Raw genomic sequence first — 23,211 nt, 5'->3', positions numbered from 1 at the left:
GGATCACCGAAGAAGAAACAGAAGCTGAAGAATTGAAGAATCCCCGGGCCAAAGATGGGCTTTCAAAGAAAAGAAACAGCAGGGGAAGAGAAAGAAGACAAGAAGAGAGAGAGAAAGCGAAAGGGCCGGAGACGGAGTGGAGACGTGGAGGGAAAGTTGGAATGGCACAGCCTGGGCTTAGTCACGCTGTCCCGGCATGATACATCATACGCCTCCATACCGGGTATAGTACAGTTACTAGTTAGTTTTTCTCACCGTCACTAACCATTTGCACTAAACTGTCTGAGTAAATAGTAAGGAATACTAAAGTGAAAGTAAAAGGGGAGCCGATAAAGCCCGATAGATAAAAAATGTCACTTCACTTATCACCGTAGTATCGGGTTGTCGTATCCCATCTTGCTATCAGCACAGCAATCATTTCTTTCAACCCAGCCCAGCCCAGATACCTTCTATCCTTTCCTGACTCGGTATGTAATCGGTATGCATATCCGATGTCACACAGTAACTATTACTTGTGGTATACTGTAAGTACTCATTAGTATCGTCTGCCATTCAGCTCGTCCCTTAAATGCCATCTTCCTCTTTGTGACTAACCTAACTAATCAGTAGTTATAGTAGTTACCTACTCCGTAGTACTTACTCGACTAAGTAAGTTATCTTAGATCCGATCTGGCTCACCACACAAAGCCAGCCAGCCAGTGCTCTTAGAGTTACAGTAGCAGATTGGCCGGTGCCTTAACCAGTTGCCACATTCTGGACTTGTTCGATTCAGCTTTGAACTTCCCATGGATGACTCGCCATCCCCCATGGGCCTGCCAGCACATCTGATAGGACCATCAGGCACTCCGGCCCTCCTCCCAAAACTTGCCCACTTGCCTCCTCCCTCACCGTGGGTCATTTACAAAACATGGAACGAAAAAAACACAGCCATTATCGCCGCTGCTATTATTGCGGTGCCCTTTATTTTTAATGCTACTCCATTTATATTCTTATTAGTGTTTTCCCATTACATACATACTTTTACAGTATCAATCACCACCCACACACAGACACACTCATACGCTTTTATACTACTCACACATCCTGCTGGTCACTTGTCTACTATCTTCATCCACCTGCTCTCTCCCTAGTCAAACCCAAGAATACGAGATGCGACCTCACATCTTTTTTGCGGGGTGTGTGGCGGAGGACCAACCAGTCAGGCGACGGATGCTGGATGTGGGGGAATCCATCATCCACGCAAGGGGAGCTCTGGCCTCCTCAACTATAGAGTAACGATCGACTCTGTCTTTCCCGTCGCACACCTGATTCTCCAGCAATGAAACTATTGACTACTATCTTGGCCTGGAGAAGGTGGGCTGAAGCCAAGTTCTCTTGATCGCTACCGATCGATAAATACCACTCCACACGGACTTACCAGTAACCCAGGTCCGATTGCATCTGCTATTCAACCATCCCCTGGGGGGATCGCAAGTAGACTGATCTTCATGCTCAAAGACTTGTGAAAATAACTTTTTTCCAGTGATACCATACTAACACTATCCCTCATTCTAAGATATACTCCAACCGTAAGGGTCCGACTCTGTGGGACAAGGTGTACCCTTAAATACATGTAATACAATGATGCCATACGGCCATATCTCCAACTGCTTTCCCCAATGCCCTTCGAACCCTGCTCCTAGGACTCACCGCTGATTGCTGGTGGTAATCTCACCCCATTCATCTGCTCCAGAAAGAATCGTATATGTGGACGCCGCGGGGACCTCGCTCTACCCGACTCGATCACGGCTTTCCAGCTTGCCTGGCTGGTCCAGGGGCCTCTTTGCCTCTTTGTCCGGGACCATCCTGCTGCTTCGAGTTCGACATCTTTCCGCTGAGTAGATACATTCCACCTTCGGTCATGTCCGTTGGTGCACTCCTGTTCTTACTAGGTGCATTCCCTACGCCTTCGAAAGGGGGCAGAAATCCATGTGCATTAACATTCTGCGAGACAGCCAAGGCAGCCGTTTTCTGAAAGGCTAGACCACGGTCCTTGTTGAAATACTGCGTCAGAAGCTGGGGATACCGCTGTCTTATTTCCTCCACGCTGGTCTGCCTCGCCGGGTCAGTCGGGTTTACCAATGTTGGGGGGCTGCGTGGCTTGTATATCGATGGTCCTCCTGGCTGGCCCAAGTTCTGCCCTCGAGAACGTTGAGGACCTGGTAGAAAGGCTTCATTCGATACATGGGGATGCTCAAGTGGACCACGGGATCTGCTGCGCAACATCATCAGCTTGGTTGCCTGTGCTCGAAGATTCTTACTACCTTTCGGCCATCTCTCGATTCGCCCGTTTTTCTTTGATTTTCCGTAGCTTTTTGTCACGTCGACGCCTGCAATCTTAGTATTCTCCAGAGTTATACCATTCCAAGACGGATGGTACTTACTCTCCTTGATGAACGGTAGCCCATGAGTCCGTCGTTGACACATACGACGATATAGATTGATGGTCATCACCCTCTTCCATCTCTTTCGCACTCATGTACGGGCCCATTGCGCTGTGCAGTCCAGGCCTTCGCAGCTCCTTCCCAGGCTTCCAGGCCTTGGTTGAGTGTCGCATCAGAGGTGCATGAGCTTCATGCTTGTCTAGTAGTCCCTTGACGGCACCCGCCTCACTTCCCGCGCGATTCTTGCGGTTGTGCTTAGCAGGCACGGCTGACAGCAACCCGCGCGGCTCATGAAGTTCATTTCGCCTTTGTTTAATCAATTTGGAAGTAGCGGCTGATAGTTCCCGAAGAAGCCCATCGACTGGTTCGCCTCGGCGAGTGGCCTCCTCAATTTGATGATGCACCTTTTCAACGTCCAAAGCGGTTATCTTCGTAGGTGTTTTCCATCCAGCAGTTCCGTCAGTAGTTCTCGATTTGGCCTCGCCATGTGTCTGGACCTGTTTGTCTGACCTCTTGGGTTCGATCCGTATCTCAACTCCTCGTGCGGCATGCGAAAAGCTAGCATCCTTGATCGAGTTATGGTTTGGACGTACCTCTGTTGAGCCGATCGTCGCATTGTATGGGTAGGTATCAGATACAGCATTTAGTGGCATTGATGCGTTAACTGTCTCATTGAGAGAGAGCGACTGCGAAAGGGCGTTTGCTAGTGGCAGCATCGAAAAAGCTGGAAGCGCAGAAGCGGAGCTGGGTGTGCACAGCGAAGGTCCCATTAGAGATGGACTACCTGTGAGGCCGCTGGCGACATACATTGAAGCGACGTTCGAGGGATGTTGCCTGATTGGGATCGTTGTGCTCAATCTTCCAGAAACCCATTCGAGATGTTCTCTGTATATTCTAACCGCATCCAATTCTCTCACCAAACTCATTCGCTGGTCAACTAGAATCTTTTTGGCACTTGGGTCGAGATCCCAACTGTGCACAGCCATATACCTATCAATACCGGATAGCTTACTGGTAAGAGACTCATGCTCCTTTGCAGCATCTTCCAAAGACTTCTGGTACGTCGGTGTTTGAGGAGTGCTAACTATCATTGGTTGATCAAGAGCTGGGACTTGTCCACCTGCATATTGATGCCATTGAGGGCCCAGAGAAGGGCAAAGAGAGTCATAGGTAGGTGGAAGCTGACCAAGAAATGAGGTCGCCCTGCCGCTACTTGTATTGCTTTCCGCGGAAAAGTCAGAAGTCGTGTTAAGAGTAGGATATGGCTGGACTGCTGGTATGGAAGGAATTACGGGGCCTTGAGTACCCAGGGTAGGATACAGGTTTGAAGCCCACGATAATGGACCATCTCCAAAGGCATACATAGGGTAGTCCGAGGCCGCTGGTATAGCTTCCGGGGCTGGTAAGGCGATTTGAGGCATTGGTAGGTCACTCATGGCCCATGGAAGACTGGGTTGGGAGAACAGCCCTGTGGTAGCTGCCGTAGACAGAAGAGTCGGTGCTTGTCCATAGTTTGAGAAGTGCTGGTCAATTGCACTACCGTTTTGAGGCAGTATGGTACGTATATCGTCGTGACTTTCAGCAGGCTGCGGTGCAGCTATAGAAATATTAACACTTGCGTTGTTGTCTTGCAACAGCACATGTTTATTTTCGCGTTTGGTTTTAGTGTCATCTCGCAATGAAGGCTTAGATATCTTCTGATCACTGGCTCTTGCACTTATGTTGCGCACCGGCTGCTTCGCCTTGGGGGTAGGGGACTGTGGTTCCATTGGAACGATTCGGCCTCCAGCGGTGACACGCTGGTGCTTCGGGGATGTATGCTCCTTTAGAAACTGAACAAACCCGGCATCGGCGTGTGCGCGGATGCTCTGTGGAGGGTCACTTGGCTGCCGAGAGGGATAAATTACAGCGTGCTCTGGAACTGAAAGAGTTCGTTCGCTCTGGCGTGACAAGTTTGAGGCATTCCTTGACCTGTTGACTGGTTGCTCCGACAAGACACTCGTACTGGTTTTGCGTTGTCGAAGGACGTTATCTAGTGAGGAAGAGACCTGTGTCAGTAAAATCTTTTCTTCGTTTCTAGCATTCACTACTAGAATGAGATAAAAAGGAAAGACTGACTTCCAACGGCCTGCTCAGTAAATTTGCTGAAATCTATCCGTCCGCGGTGGCTGAGTGCCAGCAGAGTGGGAATGTCATACTTGACCATGGCTGTTCCTAGTGGATACAACACACCGGTGGATGCAAAATAGGAAAAACGAGCAAGCAGCTAGTGGCTCTGAGTGAAAGGCTTGAAAAAAAGGGTTAGAAGATTCGGACTCTGTCTCTTGATCTAACAGCGTGCTACAATGAAGAATTGACTGTATCGGAAGTGATGATAGAATATCTTCATGCATGAACTAGGAAAGTGCACACGCGACTCGGGACGTATTGCTCCTGCCCTTGGGATGAGCAGGAAGGAAAAAGAGGAGGAGCCAGTAACCTAGTCAGTCTAGGCATTGGCGCGCCGAAAGTAACCCAGCGCGAGTCTCATGAAGTTTGTTTTGCATGTACCAGCTACATTGCCTAATCGAGTGCAGTGGATCACTGGTTGAAATACATACATAGCTGGGTGGGCCATAAATTGCAGTGATGGAGTCGAACCGCCCAATCAGTTTGGTGTGGTATAGTTTGCAGGAGGAGTCATCAAGAAGAGATAACTCTAGCAGCCAGAAGTTCAGAGTGGTGATGGTAATGGCCAACATATCCGTTGAATGATAGAGATATAGACGCTTGAAGCAGCTCAGCAAGAGCGATACCACAAAAGAGTAAAGAAAAGAAAAGGCATCTCACCGTCTAGAACTTACAGCGACGAAGCATAACTAGTGTCGAACAAGGCTCCAGTGGGTAGTAACCCGGTCCAATGGTGCTTCTGTGTGAGAAAAAGATGAGTTGACGTTCTTTAGACGCTCATCAGGAACTGCTACCCATTGGTAGCAGAAGTAAATGGGATTTTTATGCGATGGCGCACGGTGTACGTTGCGTCGGTAGGATTGGCCCTTGTACGTACTATCTACTGAGTATTTAACTAAGTTGTACTTGATTTACGGAGAGATGATGATATATATTATTTTTCAGAGATCCCATTATTTTTATTCAAATATCTACACCATCGGTCCTCGAATATCTAACATGGTTGTGTAGGACACCAGTATCATTACCTATTCCCGTACCCCAAAGCCACAACCCTGATGGTTCGCTGTTCTAGCATAGCTTATCAGCAACGAACGTGCCAGGCTCACAAAAGATCGAGTCTATTGCATCATGTAGCAACAGGCAAAATTGATCGCAGAGCTCGCAAACGACTCAAGAATATAGGTGCGCGCCACCGAAACATGGCAGAAAGCCGCAAGTTCCAGGGCTCCCACGATGGAAACATGCACAAGGTAGAACACCTGCTGTCTGGACTTGGCAGATGTCGGTTTCAACCAGCGTACCCAGCGAGGCATGGCTGCCGGACGAGCAAAGAAAGCGACCGCGCCCACCATGGTGGCAGCAGCGATACCCCACTGGACATCAGAATCCCAGATACGCTTCGCAAAGAGCGAGCCGAACTCAGGGTGGCTCGACTGCAGGAAGAAAGTATCGTACATGACAGCGTGGGCGATGAGCAGCGGCGCAAGAACAATCCGACCAAAGAGACGATGGTAGGCGTTGATGGTCGGCTGCGGAACGGATGTGATAACCGACACGACGGACGGTGATCCTGGTGAGGGACTCATGTACAGGGCCGGTGACATGAGCACCTGCAAGGGGAGCTGGGAGAGGCTGACATGGGCTAGAGCTTTGGTAAAGTGGAGATAATCTGTTTACATCAACAATGGCTTAGCTTTCGTCTCCACGATGTGGGTGATTTAAAGAACATGAGACACAGGACTGTTGTAGTTCGCGGGAGCTTAGATGAACACAAAGTGTAGATTCTGGCAAATCGGAGCCCAGACAAATGTAATCCTATGCCCCAAACTCGACCATCTCGGGTACTAGTAGTATCAGGGAATATCATAGAGAATATTGACCCACCTTCACCAGAATTCCAGATGCAAAGACTCAGAAGCCAGCCAAGCCAGATGAGACAGACGATGTATTGTCTTCGAGTCTCCATCCAACCAGCAACTGGGGGCGTATCCAACCATGATTTCTCCAAGTTCTTTCGCCGCGAGCGCCTCTCGGCTGGCTTTTCGGTGCCAGGGGCTTCGCTAAAGAACTTCTTATATACTCGAACCAGAATAAGAGCAATCAACACCGAGCACTGCGCGTAGAGTCCACGTAAATCCAGAAGCTCCCGACGTTGCTGCTTCTCAGCGTCTGTGAGAGACGTAAAATGCCACGGCCAAGAAAACGACATTGTATTCACGGCTGCGGATGAATAAACCAACAAGATTAAGGAAATGAGGCGTCCAGCAGCGTCAATGGCGGTTTAGAGATACTGAGCAACCTCTCAGACCCAGGAACCACACGTAGACTAAAGATTAAATAGACGGATGCCTGGCTTACACCGACGGCTTTACGGAAGTAGCGCATCCTAGGCCCTCGGGATCACATGATACTGAATGGGATCTAAGACCCAAATTGCTTGCTGCTTCTAATCAGCTATTCTCGTGAAGTAGCACTTGCGTGCTACACATATGCGATTACATTTTCGGGAAACATAAGAGAGAATATTTTGCAGGAGGGTTGATCATGGACCAAAAGAATCTACATTTAGAACGCCATGAGCATTTCGTACCAGTCAGACGCTCTGACTATTTCTAAGTTTGACAAAACTGAATTCCACCCAAATTAGTGCGAGTGCCGTTGATATCATTCCCACTCACACCCAAGGTGCTTTGCATCAACAAGCAGGTGCTGGCCTACGCCGAGTTGGGAAAGTAGCCTACGGTGAAGTCTGCATGACTTCCTCGTGGCCGCCTGCGGCAGTCGTTGCGAAATACCGAACATCAACGTCTTCGTCCTCCTGCAGCTTCTCCAAGCTGGGGAGGATTCTTTGCTGGATGAGGTCCTGACCCCGCGGGGATGGTGTGGCAGTTTTACCTGCCTTCTCCAGGTCTGTGAGGGTTCCCTCTGTGGGGAGGCGACGCAGGGTATCGATCAGCACGGCATAAGACTTGGCCACATTGAAACGGATGTTGGGGATCTCATCCGAGACAAGTCGATCCAAGATGGGGAGAATTGAGTTCTCGATGATGTCCAGCGAAACAACGGGTGCGAGAGTCTGAAATAAGTTAGCAGGGCAACGTCTGCAGGAACGATCAATCAACATACGGAGATGGCAAAGCAAGTTGTCATTCTGTACAGGTAGTTGGTGTGTTGACCCATCCCCATCACCTTGGGGATGATAGAGCCCTTAGCCCAGTCGACACCAAACACTTCCGTCAGCTTCCTCAAATTTTGAGTAGCAGCCTCACGAATAGAGAAAACTGTATCACCGAGCCAGCCCATGCAAAGCTCGCTGAGCTGTTCGTCGAAGAACTTGACTCCCAATTGGCTTGCAAGCAGGGGAATGTATTCGATGATTGCGAGACGCACTCTCCATTGCTTGTCTTCGGCCAGCTGCACAATAGCTGGGAGAAGTGACTGTGAGAGAAGATCGATGCCGATAACTATAAAAATTAGATTATATTTTCTTTATAATGAACGCGAGTTGTTCGTCTCACCTTTGTTGACCAATTCCAGCTTGGAGATGATATGAAGGCGGACATCGGGGAACTCGTCCTTAAGCATCTGCAAAAACATCGGGAGGAGGTGCGCAATGGTCCTGAACATGACTTGTAAGTAAATTGGTTAATCGGTGTCTGCGAATCGGTGGTACTGACTCCTCCTTTCCGAGTATCGGTGCAAGACCGCTGATCTGAGTACCAAGAGCGGCGCGCACATGCTGAGATGGATCAGAAACAAGGTCTTCCACGCTAGTCATGATTTCGTTGAGCAATGTGTCTCGGTCAATCAGATTGCAGAAGCCTAACGCCGGTTAGCCTTTGTAAGAGCCTAAAGTAGACGAGAATCATACCTGGGATCTGTCCAGCAATGGCAGTACGGACTTCGGCTTCGGTGTCCTTCAGAAGCTTGACAAAAGAGGGGACCATATCACGAGTCACGACCTCTTCGTGCACAGCTTTAGCGATCTACCAACGAGGTCAGAAAAGCACAACACACGGCGGAAGGAGCATCGTTAGGACAGAAGATACCTTCTCATATCTATCGGCAACCATGTACCTGACTCTCCAACTCTTATCCTCGAACAGGTTGCGCAAGGAGGTCAAAAGAACACCATGGCTGGGCTGCTGCTCCTTGGGGATCTCTTCCGCGATCGAGATGAGAACATCAACTGTAAGCAAGCGGACACTGTCTTGCTCGTCTGTTGCAAGGTGCTGAAACAGGGGTATCATCTCTTCAATAACGATTTGGGTATTCAATTCTTTGATAAACTTCGCCAAGTTGTTGCCCGACTGTCTCCTCACCATCGGTGTGTCATCATGTACGAGGCCTCCATAGTATTGCCGAAGGGTCTGCTGTGATGAGGGAGAAGCCTTCCTATACGGAACACAGTACAGGCCGGTCGCGGAAACCTTCGAGGTGAACCAGTCGGCTTTCGACAGGCGTAGAACCATCGGGATGAAATTCTCTTCGATCTGCTTCTCGGACAACTGCTCGCCGATCTTATTGAGGGATTCCACAGCCTGGAAACAATGTCAGCACAAAGGGAGAGTACCACAAGGAAACGGTTGCGGCTCTCTAACCTTTTCTCTGACCAGAGGCTCTTCAATAGCAGCCAAGTTCTCGAGCGGAGAGAGGAGTACATGCCCGTACTCCGGACCCCCGACATACTCTATGAAATTACCCAGCTCTTCACTCAGTGCAGTCAAAACCTCATCTTCATCCTCGACGGAATCTATGGCGCAAGAGTTAGGGAAAACATTTTGACCAGAAAGCTATCCTTCTTGCGTTGACGGTACTAACCATCAAGGAAAGGGATAAGTTCTTCCCGGGTCCGCTCGGGCCCTAAGGCCAAAGCGATAGTAGACAGACGGTGGATGGCATTGAGGCGGAGGAGTACATCGTCATGCTGTGACATTCTCAGGATCAGGACTGCCGATGTTCGTGCGTCAGGGATAGGATGACCACGAGGGCAACTATACCTTCAACTCATCAATAAGGACGGCGATAGGGTAAAGCTCGTCGTTCTCTCCTTGGCCCTCCATTGCGAAAATGATGTATGAGTGTGAGGTTGAATGTTAGGGAAATACGCAGAGAGGCAAGGATGTGACCGGTCCAAGTCCTCGTTCAGGCTACGATCCGACCCGCTCGCACGCGAACACGACGAATATTTCCTAGGAAGAAAGGCAATCCGGCAAAAGGGGGGCGGGGATATCGTGAAGAGGAAGGAGGATGCTAAGAACCTATACAGAGGTGAAAAGGTATTGAGTTAGCGGGGGGGAAGTGTGGTGGGAGGGAGAGGGAGATAGTAGAGGGTGAGTTGAGAACCCCGGAGCGAGGTTTCGTGGGGTTTGGGCCGCCGCAGGACACTTGAGCAACAACAGCAGCAGCAAGAACATCAGTATCATCATACCTCGACAATTGGACCGGGACCAAACAGGGAATATGGTCCGATCTCAGATAATCGTGAAAGATAGAAGGCCCCCGTATATGATGCGCAGGGGTTTAGAATGGAAGACTTGTAAGCGGTGATATCAAGCTAATCCGTGGAGGAGGGGTGGAATTGCGAAGGTGACGAGATGGGCTTGCTGGAGAGGTTGCTTTGGACTTGTTGGAGGCCGGACTGTGGCTGGTGAAGGGGAGAGCGCAAGCAGGCGGTGTACTGTCCCGTACGGAAGCCCGAGTCCGGTGAGGTTCGAACCTCCAAGTAAGAAAAAAAAGGAGGGGTGATGGTCCTGTGGCGGTGCGCTTTCAGTGGCTTTGCCCGCCGCCCTCACAGAGGGTCAAGCCCCAACGGGGAACAAAAGACTTTATGACTCCGACTAGACTAACTGTAGAGTTACCCAAACGGTGGCATACTGTCCGATTGAAGCCCAGCGCTCTTGTTGCCCGTCCTCTTTCCCCCCCTCCGCTGATTACTTGCGGTTGACCTCGTGGTGGGACTTACACAGACTATCCTTTTCCTCAGGCAGTCTGTTGGTTGTCTTTTCCCTCTTAACTTTTCTTATTGCCCTGTCTTGAATCTCCCCCGCTCATCACCATGCCTACCATCTCCGTTGACAAGGAGGCGCTTTTCAAGGCGCTCGGTCGGGAGTATGCGCAATTTATCCCCTTGGATACTCTTTCTTCATACTGACCAACCTCCCTAGTTATACCACCGAGGAGTTCGACGAGCTGTGCTTCGAATTCGGTACGTCGGACATTCTGAACCGGGATTGGCGGGGCAATGCGCTAACTGCTACTTTTCCACAGGAATTGAACTCGATGAAGACGTAAATTCTCCTCCGACCGTTCTCGCCTCTTAAGAGTCACAGTATTAACTCAAACCTAGACCACCAACTCGGACAGACCGATCGTGAACGGCAAGCAGGAACCCCCGCAGCTCAAGATCGAGATCCCCGCCAACCGGTACGCACCCGCGATAACTCTAATGATCCAAAATACACATACTGAAAGGTATCTAGATATGACCTGCTGTGCTTCGAGGGTATCGCCCTCATGCTCAACATCTTCCTGGGCCGTCAGCCTCTCCCCAACTACAAGCTGGTCGAGCCTGCCAATGGTGAACTTCAGACCATCATCGTCAAGGAGGACGTATGTTACCACCGAAAATCTGGCTCGACATGAGTGAAACTAATACATGAGCGTAGACTATGAAGATCCGCCCCCTCGTCTCCGGTGCCATTCTCCGCAATATCAAATTCGACCAAGCGCGTTACGAATCCTTCATTGCCCTGCAAGACAAGCTCCACCAGAACCTCGCCAGGCAAAGAACTCTTGTTTCCATCGGTACCCACGATCTGGACACCATCCAGGGCCCTTTCACATACGAGGCCCTTCCCCCGAAGGACATCAAGTTTGTCCCTCTCAACCAGACGAAAGAAATGAACGGCGAGGAGTTGATGGCTTTCTACGAGGTATGGCCCCACAGGTGTCTGACGAGACGAATAAACTAGGTGCTTACTATGTAACAGAAAGACAAGCACCTGGGCAAGTACCTCCACATCATCCGCGACTCCCCCGTTTACCCCGTGATCTACGACTCCAAGAGAACCGTCTGCTCTCTTCCTCCTATCATCAACGGCGATCACTCCAAGATCACCCTGGACACCAAGAACGTCTTCATCGAGATCACTGCCCTTGACAAGACGAAGGTTGAGATTGTTAACCGGATCATTGTGTCCATGTTCTCTCAATACACCTCCGAGCCTTTCACGTAAGCCCGCTTCCTCTCGGTTCTAATAATAAACCCCTGCTCACTGGACGAATAGGATTGAGCCTGTTAAGGTGATCTCCGATCACAACAACGAGACTAGAGTCGTCCCCGACATTGCGCCCCGTACGACTCAGGCCGAGGTTTCCTACCTCAACCAGTGCTGCGGCCTGGAGCTCTCCCCCGAGGAGATTTGCACTCTCCTGAAGAAGATGGCTTACGATGCGAAGCCCTCTACCGCTTCCAAGGATCTGATTGATGTGTTTATCCCTCCGACGAGAGCCGACGTTCTCCACCAAGCCGACATCATGGAGGATGTCGCCATCGCTTATGGCTTCAACAACCTTCCCCGGTCTTTCCCCAGCAAGTCCGGTACCATTGCTCAACCCCTCCCCATCAACAAGCTTACCGATATTGTGCGCATGGAGGCTGCCATGGCCGGCTGGTCTGAGGTGCTGCCCCTGATCCTGTGCTCGCACGACGAGAACTTCGCTTGGCTCAACCGCAAGGACGATGGAAACACCGCCGTCAAGCTGGCCAACCCCAAGACGACTGAGTTCCAGGTTGTCCGCACAAGCCTGCTGCCCGGTCTGCTCAAGACCATCCGTGAGAACAAGCATCACGCTGTGCCCATGAAGGTTTTCGAAGTCAGCGATGTTGCTTTCAAGGACCTGTCTCTGGAGCGTAAGAGTCGTAACGAGAGGCACTTCGCTGCTGCCTGGTACGGCAAGACGAGTGGTTTCGAGGTTGTCCATGGTCTCCTGGACCGTGTCATGGCCATGCTCAAGAGCGCTTTCATCACTGGCGAGGAGGGCCTTGAGAACTCCGCCATGGCTGACTCTCAGTACTGGATTGAGGAGCTTGACGGTAAGTCAAAAGCAACTAGACATTCCGAGATATACAGGTCACTAACTGGGCGCCTTAGAACCCACCTACTTCCCCGGACACGCCGCCTCCGTCCACGTGCGCATAGCTGGCAAGGATCACGTCATCGGTGCCTTCGGTATCCTGCACCCGACGGTGTTGGAGAACTACGAGTTGAAGTACCCCGTCAGCACTCTGGAGATCAACGTCGAAGCTTTCCTGTAAGCGACGACGTGAGGTCAAAGCAAAGTCATGCGTAGACGATAGATGTTACATAGAAAAATAGCTGATGCCATGATTGATTTATTTTATTGTTACTTCTTGATGTCGTCGTCACCAGGAACGAGATCTGTCAGAAACCAAAAGTAGTCTATCACAGTTTAGTGTGTTTCAATAATACTCATGATATATAGTACAGCAGATGTTGAAAGCTTGCCATCACTCCTTCAGCTCAGCTGCAGTAAATCTTAGTAGTAGGAGTACTATATCTTCCTTGGTCTGGTAATAGTTAGTACTTAACTAGTTCAAGCCCATTGAACCTCATACTAACTCTTCCTGCCGTAAAGGTACAGTGGTAACTTCTTATAGTAAGTAGTACTAGGCTTATAGGGCAAACTTAAAAAAAAAAGATTGTCACACTTAGTTCAGAGTTAGTACTAACCGATAATATATATATACATAAAACCATAGTATGCAGGGAACCCAACTACGTATACCAGTAATTTAAACAAGACTACACAATCCTACGAAAGATCAGACGACAAATTCAATACCAGCAGACCAAAACAATCTCTTTTCCCCACGTGCCTAGGTACTAGTACGTACTACTTTAAGATTCCAGGTCCTACCCAGAACCCAGCCTATGACGTAAGCCAATGAGAATAGGAAGAACAATTCAACTCATCAACCTTTCCATCTTTTCTCATTCCCATTTCCGCCTAGAGTCTCCACTAGACAGGAAAAACAAATACAACCACAGAAGGGCGTCTCGTAACTATCCTTTCCCCCATCATTTATGATAGGAAAAGAGAGAGAGAGAGAGCCGGGAGTTGAATAAACAGCTTAGAGGTCATCAAAGTAGTTGTTTATTTGGATGCGTCATAGGTAAGAGATATAGGAAAGAGGTTTGAGAGTTAGGTTAGGTTAGGTTAGGTTAATGGGCGGGACAGGAGACTAGGTAATGAAGATGATATTCGAGAACAGGGAAGAAGAGAAGCAGGGCCTAATGGAGAAGAAAAAAAAAACCAAATGAAATTTCTTTTGTTTGGGATATGATTTTTTTTTCTTTACTCCTGGGCGTAAGCCTCGGCACCGGCACCCTCCTGGGCCTCGGTGGCCTGCTGCTCAGCCAGACGCTGCTGCTCAGCGGCCTGCTGAGCGGCAAGAGCCTTGGCGCCGTAGTCCTGGCTCATGGGCTGCAGGACGGGCTGCTCCTCCTTAGGCTCGATGATGGTGACGGCATCGGGGAGAGTCTTCTGGGGACCGGCCTTGCCCTCGGGGTCGGAACCGCGCATGATCTTGACCTTGATACCGAGGACACCCTGGCGGAGGAGAACGTGGCGGGTGGCGCTGTCGATGAATTCCTTGGCGGGCTGACCGGAGTGGATCATGAAACCGTCCTATTTGAAAGAATGATTGTTAGTTTTGCTGGTACTTTATGTCATGCATATGATGGACTGGTTCTTCGAATGGTGGGGTGTATCTTCGGTTCGGTCCTTGCACAGTTGCTTCGTTTTCGCAGATCGTAGAGTTGATAATGTTGTCGTTGGATATGCGCAAATTCCACCACTGATTCGGGACCAATCCGACCATTCGAGAAATGAGAATCAATCCTTTTTGATAGACGTACAGTGAACTTCATGGACTTGGCACGGGCAGCACGGAGCTTTCCGGAGACGACAACCTCGCAACCCTTGGCACCGCTCTCCATGATGAAACGGAGGACACCGTAGCAAGCACGGCGGACGGCCAGACCGTTGAGGAGCTTGTAGCGGAGGGACTCGCACTGAGCGACGGCGGAGAGACCACGGTTCTGGACCTTGGCGGCATAGAGGGAAACGGAGTTCTCGGGGAACTTGAAGCGCTTCTGGATGAGGGAGGTGAGCTCGCGGATGCGGCGGCCCTGCTCACCGAGAACCTCCTGGGTGTGGGTGGCACGGATGACTGTAAAGGAAGAGAGCATCCGTTAGCATCTGGCACATATATTCCATCTTCTTTTGCATATAAAAATCGTCTCCAATTCCCCAAACGTTTCCAGTTGTTGGTTGATATATTCCCGGCCGTATTCCGATCACTGTTTTCCTTTTGCTCCTCCCGGATGAACCATTCATTTGTCCCACGTCGATTCTTCAAATCTCCAAATTTCGGCCTTTTCCAACATAACACATAGGGTCTGAAATCAAATGCAAAATGAAATATCGGGCGGACGTACTGATGTCGGTGACGGTGGGAGTGACACGGACTTCAACGCCGGAGTATCCCTCCTCAGCCAGCTCGCGCTGGAAGAACTCGTTCAGCTCGGCATAGAAGACACCGTCGGCGACGAACTTGCGGCGCTTCGAAATAGCTCCCTGGACAGCAGCCATGATTGCGTTTCTGTTTTATTGAATTGGCGAAGAAACGGCCGAGGGCGTAGGTTGGGGGTGTGTCGTGCGAGGGCGAAATGGGCGGCGGCGGTCAAGTCAGTTTTGAGAGAGCCGGCGTTAGTGGGCAGTTTTTGCCTTTAGGGCTTCTGCTGGCCCTTCTGGGCTAGGGCTCAACCTCGCTTGCTGTTCGGCGGGCACCTTCCCGCTTTGGGCCGCCAAGCCCCTTAGTCTACAATCCCGCTTTCTGCCTCAGATTTCAGGGGTTCAGGCATTAACTCTGATTGTTTTCTAGTTCTAGTTACAGTAGCTATGGACTTCAATCCAAGATCACAAACTGAAACTAACACTCCAAGTCCATATCCCGATTCCAGCATCTGTATGCATTCTGCTGGTTCCCGCTCTTTTGTATTCATTGAATCATAATCTTCTGTCTGTCTCTCTGTCTGACTGTAAACTGTACTCTACTTCCCCGGAGATGCAACGTCCCAAGCACGCACTAGATCCACAAGCATACGTCGTAGAGATGATACGAAATTTCTTGCTCGAACCGGGCATACCCCAGATCGTTCACCATGATCCACTGCCTCGTAACCACATAATCACAGCTTTCGTTGCGTGGGCTACTGCATCTCCACTTCCATCCGATTCAAGCTCTTAGGATCCTGCCCGTCCTCTTTGCTCTTAGGGAAGGCTAGATTCGAGATTCCCGCAGTTACTGCCGCCATTCCAGTGGAGGCTGCACTTAAAGTATCTTTCCCAGACGATCCAGCGCCGAGAGAATGATTAGCGGTTTCAATTCCGGTCAACACTGGTGATGGCTGAGTACTAGTCGCATCACGCCCAATGGGTGGCCTAGAACCAGAGGACCGCACGCCGTTCATCTCCGCATCGGTGCGACCAAACGACTCACTCCACCATCTGACCTCGTTGATTCGGGGGAAGATCAGTCGCTCCTGTCCACGCTTGTGGTCGTCGATCTGAGGTTCGTACTGTGGATTGGTAAACTGCTCCCTCCGCGCCAGAAAGTAGTCCCACACGCTCCGCGTTCGTTCCTTCGCGTTCCAATCTGCGCGTTCTTTCTCACTGTTGAAAAGAAAGGTTCCAAATTGGCATGAATAGAGGTGGTATAGAAGACGGCGCAGGAACCGCTCGTTGAATTCGAATCGGGTAGGATATTGGTATAGCAACTGATACGTTGCGTCAAGGAACTGATGGAAGACTGGACTCGTCTCCTTCACCTTGGTAACCTCCTTTTCGGCGGCGGCGGTTCGGGGTATAGCATTGTTAGGCTTCTTCAGATTTTCTGCGTCGTAGCTTTGCATCTCCCCATCTGATTCTCCAATTGCGTCGCGGCTGTTGTTATCTCTATTAAAGAATCCTTTGGCGCTTAAGAACGCATTCTCAAGAGCTCTGCCTGCACCACCGCCTTCGCCAAACCCACGGTTGGAATCACCCCCAATCCGCTCGTTCTCGATTTGGAACCACTTCTCACTGTTCAGGTGTCCTGATCTGTGTCGGAACATGTGACCGAAGGATAGCCAATCTTTCTCCACCAGTACCATAAAGCCTTCCATCGTCCTATAGTAAGGATCGAGGCAGATCTGGCTCAGTGCACTCAACTGACTCGTACGGTCCCATCCATCGGAACAGTGAATCAAGACGTGCGAATGCTGGAGACCAACCTGCCGAGCGATCAACCGAGCACCGTCTAAGATGCCGGAAATGTGCTTTAGCCATCCACTCCGTGCAAGCTGGTCTTTATTTGGGCCCAGTGGGGTTACATCCGAATCCTTGAGCGCATCAATCACTTTGCTCAGAGAGTCTCTCATCACATGGATATTGTCAATTCCAAGGTAAGCCTTGGTGGCAAATTTGTAGTTGTCCATGTTCTCCGATCCAAGTCCAACAGCTTGCATGGCGAAGGCATTGACCGTGGGACGAGCATCAACAATGAGATTGTGCTGCTGGGCACCATAGACTTGGGCTTTTCCCTCCGGAGTCTCGCGGACAGGGCTCAGCAACTCATCTTCCAAGTCATCAGGGACAGTCAGATCAGCGAGCATATGACTGCGTGAGGCGTTCCCTGGGGTCGAGTTGGAGGAATCCGAATCGAAGCCAGGCGGGGTGAAGCTTGCAAGAGGTCTCTCTGAGCGCGAGGTTGAAAAGATGGCCGCTAGCAACGCTTCGTCTTGAATGCTGCGGTTTTGTCGCACACCGACAAGAGGCTGTGAGCTCCGTGTGATTGAGCAGTTGTTCACCGGATGAAGATATGTAAGAACCGGCACTCTCGCTCGGGACCGATATTTTCCAGCGTGATTAAGGGTATTGTCAGATATGGCCGAGGGGACCGGTAGAAGGGCTGGATAAGTGGCAGAAAACTGGAAAGTCAGAGTCAACACAGCAATTCACACGGTAATTTGCGATGGAAATTTACCCCGTAGTCTGTATTCAATTGAGAGATTCTCCATCCAGAACCAGCCTGATCGACGCCTTGTCTAGCCCATTCTTTGCTAGGATTGTACAGTTCCCAACCATTGAATTTCTGTTCAGGAGGGGGAGGGCGGTATGAGAAAGCGTACAGCTTATCAATGCGGCCCACTTTACAGGTCCAGCATTTGATGGTTTCGTAAACATCACGCGCCTTCCTCTCCGTGGTGAAATAGAAGCAGACAAAGGTGAAATCACGGCACCGGAGACGAATGGAGGACGGCTGGCGGGATGCGGCGGGGGTGGGGCGGCAGGTGCACAAGGAAATTATGGGGTATGTGATCCAAAGCTCTTTAGGCCGACCAGAAGGACCCGGAGCCTGAGACGCGTCGGTGGAGGAGGAAGGAGGAGGAGGAGGAGGAGTGTGGGAGAAGATAATATGGTGAGGGGTGAGGTGGAGAGTGCCGACCACTTGCTCGCCTCGGCGCGCCAAGGTCACATCTTCAACCTGAAGCATCACAGAAGTCGTTAGTCGGGATATCTCATCGTGGGTGCGCTCTACTGCTGGATTGAAGCACTCAAATAGCACTGACCTTAGCGACCCGTGTTCTCTCCATGCCTGGCCGGTTACTCGGTCTGCATCAAATTCATGACTGAACGAACACACACCGATTGGGCACCACGGACTTGCAGCACGGTCGGCGACTACTGGAGCTGCAGACCCGTGAAACGAGAAAAATTAAACGAAAGAGGAGAGCGCAAGAAATCAAAACGGTTCACGATATGTAAATGGAGAGGAACGAGGCTTAGAAGTGAAAGATGACAGGCGACATTTTCAGCAGTAACAGCAGCACGGACACTCGGCCAAATGCGGAGCCCCTCGCTAGTCCGAATGGAAATGAACCATCCATCACTTCTCCAAAAAAAAGCCTTAAAGCCAGACTCCAGTCTGCCAACTACGTCAGTCCCGCCCGGGGATCCTATGGTTTGGTCACTCCGGTTTCTCTTCATTCTGTAACCCCCATCACCATGTTTTCTGCCTCTGACTTCTGTTCTCTCCTGCACCCTAGAATTCCCGATTTCACTAGGAATTTTTACGTGGCACTCCATTCACTACCCCCCTGAAATCTCTGAGTCTGATGAATGTTTCCCCTCATTAGGGCAGCTATTGCTTGTGAGGGGTTGCCATTTTGGGAAACTCATCTGATCTTCAGGGTCAAGTGCTGCCTCCCATAACACTTCATCATCCTCTACTACTCATATCATGCTGCTGGCGGAACAATTGCCCTTCATCTGATCTATTGCAGTGTCACTATTTTCCCTTGTTCTATAATACCATTTCATACCACATCCAATCTGTTATTTTTCATAGACATCCCTGTCACCTGACCAGCAATATCTCATACAACCTTTTTATTTTCGAACCAACTAAAAGAACATGCCAGAACTATACTGTCCTATACCGCCCAGGGATAAGGACATATACCGCTTCCGGCAGCAATTTGGAGCGAGTCTGGGATCTTGCTTTGTACTCGGTCCGCGCAATACTGCTGACGAGGCCAATGAACTACAGTTACTCAAAACGTAGGTACTAGAAAACACAATGAAAGCTCCCCACACACACATGATTCCTCCCCTATAGGTACTAAACCGCAGTATGCCATGACCAGATCCATAGCATCCACCGGACTCGAGCAAACCAAACAGAAATGGGAATCCCACTGGCACTCGGCACTGACCGACGAAGACCTTGCCTGGCTCAAGGACGTAGCGCACTGCCGAACCCTCCGCTTACCATTGAGCTTCTATACTCTCGGACCCGTATTCAGTCGGGGAACATCCTTCGAAGGGGATCCAGCAGAAGTGTACCACCAATGCTGGAGTAGCGTGAAGCATCTCATCGAGAAGTGCTGGTTTCACGGGATCGGCATCCTCATTGACTTCCAAGCCAGCGCCAGCGGTATAAACCTCTGTGCGAGTGCCAAAGATCGAACAATAGCTCGGGACTGCGTCGCTTTCCTGGCCCAAGAGATAACCTTTCATTCTATGTCCGGGGTAGTCGGACTCTCCGTATCCTCCGGATGTGAACCCGCCCCAGACATGTGCGAATGCTACGAGGAGATCATTCAAATAGCCAATGCCATTGACGCATCTCTGCCTGTACACATCAACGACAACCAAGCACAATGCAACAAACGGGTTTTCGCGGGTTGCGAGACCAACATTCCTCAATTCAGAACTGATATCTCAAATGGTAAAGTTCAAATACCTAGTCAAATGACCCTACCCGAAACAGAGGTCCGAGCGAAAACCAACCAAGCCAAAGCCGAACGATCGCGGTTCCAGGAGAAGGCTCTGTCGCAAGTCTCGGAGTCTTGGGGCTCCAATAAACGTCAAAGCTTCGTCCATGGCTGGAATTTGGGATACGATGATGCGTTGCGATTCTTTGGCGCTGGTGTTCAAGGTATCTTGGCACCGCGGATAGGTGCGGACAAGATCTATGATATAGAGTTGTGGGTTCAGCAGCGCAAAAGAGATATAGACCCGGAGCAGCTTGAGGAGAATTCGGCGGCATGGGAGGATGGTCTTCGGAGAGGGATTCATGATTTCTACGACTTTATTGGAATTTGATTTCAAAAGCAATTATCGGTTCGTACTACATACTAGAGAGGCGTCTTTATAATTCTTCAATAAAGCGCACTAGGCGCTAGAGATGTTGCTACTTACTCTCGGGTGTTATGCATTGGCTTTTCAAGACCGCGGCGGAAATATATTTCGTGATCAAGAACACCGGAACCATGAGGAATAGCACTTAGCTACTAGTATATAATACACAAAAGATGAAGTAGAGAGGGGCAAAGTCTTCCCAATTACAAGTTATATCATACTGTACATATATCATCAAGATAAATATCTATTTATACAATCGAACACTGCTTCCCGCCAGCTTAACTCAGATAGTATCATTCCAAACAGCTCCCAAGCGCCTCGCTCTATCCAACTCGAAAGCCAGGGCGCAAGCAGTGTTATAGAACGTGTGGAACTCTTCCTTGGACGCAGCAGCATCCCGCGACACATTCTCGGAGGAAACATCAACGTTGGAATCAGCCGACGCAGAACCGTCCGTCATATCCATATTCAGGAACAAGTCTGTGGTAGAGTACGGGTTGAACGGCCCGCTCTCGTAGAAAGCATAATTGAGCTGCTGGCCACGGAAATCGTACTTGTGAATACGAGTTCCCCGGATATCGCTGACGGGGAGGAAGATGTACTCTGCGGAGCTGTCGGCGGCGTCCTGGGGAAGGATATCGCGGGGGAGAGTGACTTGTGTGAACGGGGGAAGAGGGAGTTCTCCGTCTGTTGTGGAGGTGCGGGAGAAGAGGCTTCGGAGGGATTCCTCGATGTTTGAGAGGGAGAAGGAGTTGCTGTCCTGGGACTGGGGGAGGAGCTCCCGGGTGAGTTTGCGGGTAAAGCGGAGGTCAAGTCCGTTCTCGGGGAGGAGGTAATCGACGTTGCTTTCGGAGAGGATAAGTTTTGCGCTGCGCATGGAGAAGTCGGGGGTTGCATCTTCGGGTGTGCTGCTTGTTTTGGCAGTGACTTCTAGCTCGAGTTGGGGGAAGACGTTGGCATTAAGAGCTGATGGGACGAGTCGGAAGCGGTAGGCTTGTTGGTGCTCGTCCACTGGTTTAGGGGCGAGCGTGCGGAGAAATTGCGCTGCGCGAGGGATGTCGGTGGTGAAGGTCCTTGGAAGTGACATTCTGCCGAGCTGAGAAGCGTTGACCGAGCTCTCTTCGAAGAATGGCTTGCGTAGGAAGAGGCATTTGCCGACTGCTGCCGTGATGGATTCATGAAAGTCGGCGCCGGTCTCAGAATGTGCCTGATGAGTGACGGATGATTTCTGTCGAAGTAGCTTGAAAAGCTCGTCGGATACCCGAGTTTGATGGTTATCGAACATTACCGTGTCCGAGGGCTTCACCTCGTCAGACTGCGTTGCTGGTGTGGCCCATCGGAACCACGCCTTTTGCCTCTCGAACCATGACGTGTTGTTCTCAGGATCAATGTCATGGACACTGGCTGGCTCAGTTGAGGGTAGGTATGTGCTGAACGGTACAGCAGGAGCAGTTCCACTGTAATAGGCAAGGTGCAGGGCCCTACGGGCATTATCTGCATCCTGTTTGTCTTCGGCAAGATAGTAGATTTGGCTTGGCGTATGTGGTGTATTTTGTTCGAATGCTACTCTATAGGTTTTGGTCACCCACGAGAGGAACTCTGGAGTGTAGATGCGGTTGTTGACTCTCGTCTTCGTTTCGTCAGGTGGCAATTCAATGCTTTCTTGTCGAACCCTAGCCATGGCATCGTGTACAATCTCACTGATTGATTCGCAGATACGTTGCATTCCTGTGATTCTCACAAGACCAAGCGAATGCGTGACATCAATCTTTGCGTCGTGCATGTTGGCCAATTCTTCGAAAGAGAAATGCTGAGAACTGAGAAGCAAAGACAGTATATGCGTCGGCAGCTGTATATCTAGTTGACCAACTTCATCAAGGACTCCGAGATGCCAGCAGTCACGAAGTATCCTTTCAGCCAGTAGAAATTTCCCCTTGAGACCTTGAGACGCTGCGACCCTATCGGCGACACCTTTTCGGGAAAGATAACTGCTTTCGAGAAACTCGGAGACTCCGGGTGTCCAGCGTGTGGGCGTCGTCTCTGGTGTTCCGTCCCTGCCCAACTCATTCTCCTTCCATTCTATTATATAGTCCAATAACTGCCGGTAGGTAAATGACGACTGGAATTCGTTTCGGAGCGCCGTCCAATCGGCAACGGGCAACTTGTGATGAGGTTCATAATCGAGACGGAAACTATCGACACGAGTTTTGAGCAGCTCGCTATCAACAAATTGATCGTCATTGTCGATTTCCCTCAAAAAGAGAGGAAGGGCATTTTCGTCGGTGACCTCCTTCGGCTCATCCTTGGCTATGCGTAGTCGACGGCGTTGCCGATCCTTGACCACTACTACCTCACCAGGATTTCCAAGCGAGCTCACAGAAATGGGTACTTTTTTACCCAGTCTCCGTTTGAGTCGGTGGTGCTGCAGACGGTTGTGGCCAGGGGTACGGCGCGAAGATACGTGTTGCGGCGGCGTCTCGTCGTGATTCTCATCAGTTTCGGTGGATTCGAACCGGATAGATACATTATGCCGGCGCAAGGAGGGAGGGAGTAAGCTTGCTCTGCATTCTGGGAGCAGCCGGCAGCCTAAAAGACTTGCTGCACTGTTGGAAGATCGAGACAGCATATGGACCACGAAACCAAATGCACCAGACCGGAGTTTAGGAAAAGCCCGGATGGAAAGTTGAAGCTCAGATTGATGCAATCTGAACTATCCGCTAGTCCATAAGTGGACTAGCTCTTATTTGGACCCACCCCGAGCAGTTCCTCGATTATCGATACGGTTATCGGAGACTACGCTTACATGGGCAGTTATCTACCCCAACATTCTGGTGCCATA

The 23,211-nt window shown here is 50.4% G+C and overlaps 8 protein-coding genes across 8 annotated transcripts; 2 read left to right on the top strand and 6 right to left on the bottom strand.

The window, feature by feature from the left end:
• Positions 1 to 1,782: 1,782 nt before the first annotated feature.
• AKAW2_31261S (uncharacterized protein) lies at positions 1,783 to 4,629 on the bottom strand (the record flags this gene model as incomplete). The annotated part of the gene is made up of 4 exons (XM_041687865.1): positions 1,783 to 2,254; positions 2,304 to 2,369; positions 2,424 to 4,455; positions 4,542 to 4,629. The coding sequence occupies 4 exons, from the start codon at positions 4,627 to 4,629 to the stop codon at positions 1,783 to 1,785; spliced, it is 2,658 nt and encodes an 885-aa protein (XP_041541708.1).
• A 1,084-nt stretch (positions 4,630 to 5,713) lies between these two features.
• Positions 5,714 to 6,804, bottom strand: AKAW2_31260S (putative metalloreductase Fre8; the record flags this gene model as incomplete). The annotated part of the gene is made up of 2 exons (XM_041687864.1): positions 5,714 to 6,264; positions 6,480 to 6,804. The coding sequence occupies 2 exons, from the start codon at positions 6,802 to 6,804 to the stop codon at positions 5,714 to 5,716; spliced, it is 876 nt and encodes a 291-aa protein (XP_041541707.1).
• A 528-nt stretch (positions 6,805 to 7,332) lies between these two features.
• Positions 7,333 to 9,658, bottom strand: AKAW2_31259S (protein phosphatase 2A structural subunit TPD3; the record flags this gene model as incomplete). Its single annotated transcript, XM_041687863.1, has 9 exons — positions 7,333 to 7,671; positions 7,722 to 8,059; positions 8,114 to 8,214; positions 8,273 to 8,417; positions 8,467 to 8,581; positions 8,645 to 9,136; positions 9,197 to 9,348; positions 9,417 to 9,522; positions 9,596 to 9,658. The coding sequence occupies 9 exons, from the start codon at positions 9,656 to 9,658 to the stop codon at positions 7,333 to 7,335; spliced, it is 1,851 nt and encodes a 616-aa protein (XP_041541706.1).
• A 995-nt stretch (positions 9,659 to 10,653) lies between these two features.
• On the top strand, positions 10,654 to 12,915 carry FRS1 (phenylalanine--tRNA ligase subunit beta; the record flags this gene model as incomplete). Its single annotated transcript, XM_041687862.1, has 9 exons — positions 10,654 to 10,706; positions 10,763 to 10,803; positions 10,866 to 10,885; positions 10,945 to 11,021; positions 11,078 to 11,207; positions 11,264 to 11,530; positions 11,588 to 11,829; positions 11,885 to 12,693; positions 12,752 to 12,915. 9 exons carry the CDS (start codon positions 10,654 to 10,656, stop codon positions 12,913 to 12,915), a joined length of 1,803 nt encoding a protein of 600 aa, XP_041541705.1.
• A 1,061-nt stretch (positions 12,916 to 13,976) lies between these two features.
• RPS3 (40S ribosomal protein uS3) lies at positions 13,977 to 15,275 on the bottom strand (the record flags this gene model as incomplete). The annotated part of the gene is made up of 3 exons (XM_041687861.1): positions 13,977 to 14,309; positions 14,540 to 14,853; positions 15,122 to 15,275. 3 exons carry the CDS (start codon positions 15,273 to 15,275, stop codon positions 13,977 to 13,979), a joined length of 801 nt encoding a protein of 266 aa, XP_041541704.1.
• A 620-nt stretch (positions 15,276 to 15,895) lies between these two features.
• Positions 15,896 to 18,319, bottom strand: AKAW2_31256S (phosphatidylinositol-3-phosphatase YMR1; the record flags this gene model as incomplete). Its single annotated transcript, XM_041687860.1, has 3 exons — positions 15,896 to 17,653; positions 17,710 to 18,210; positions 18,296 to 18,319. 3 exons carry the CDS (start codon positions 18,317 to 18,319, stop codon positions 15,896 to 15,898), a joined length of 2,283 nt encoding a protein of 760 aa, XP_041541703.1.
• Positions 18,320 to 19,140: 821 nt separating this feature from the next.
• On the top strand, positions 19,141 to 20,333 carry EXG3 (glucan 1,3-beta-glucosidase 3; the record flags this gene model as incomplete). Its single annotated transcript, XM_041687859.1, has 2 exons — positions 19,141 to 19,286; positions 19,373 to 20,333. 2 exons carry the CDS (start codon positions 19,141 to 19,143, stop codon positions 20,331 to 20,333), a joined length of 1,107 nt encoding a protein of 368 aa, XP_041541702.1.
• Positions 20,334 to 20,655: 322 nt separating this feature from the next.
• Positions 20,656 to 22,998, bottom strand: AKAW2_31254S (putative respiratory complex assembly protein Rmp1; the record flags this gene model as incomplete). Its single annotated transcript, XM_041687858.1, has 1 exon — positions 20,656 to 22,998. The coding sequence occupies one exon, from the start codon at positions 22,996 to 22,998 to the stop codon at positions 20,656 to 20,658; it is 2,343 nt and encodes a 780-aa protein (XP_041541701.1).
• Between the last annotated feature and the right edge of the window lie 213 nt (positions 22,999 to 23,211).

Source organism: Aspergillus luchuensis, chromosome 3 (assembly GCF_016861625.1).
Source record: "Aspergillus luchuensis IFO 4308 DNA, chromosome 3, nearly complete sequence".
Classification (NCBI taxonomy): Eukaryota; Fungi; Ascomycota; class Eurotiomycetes; order Eurotiales; family Aspergillaceae; genus Aspergillus; species Aspergillus luchuensis.
The sequence above is the reverse complement of the archived record's forward strand: the minus strand, read 5'-3'. Positions and strand labels throughout refer to the sequence as shown.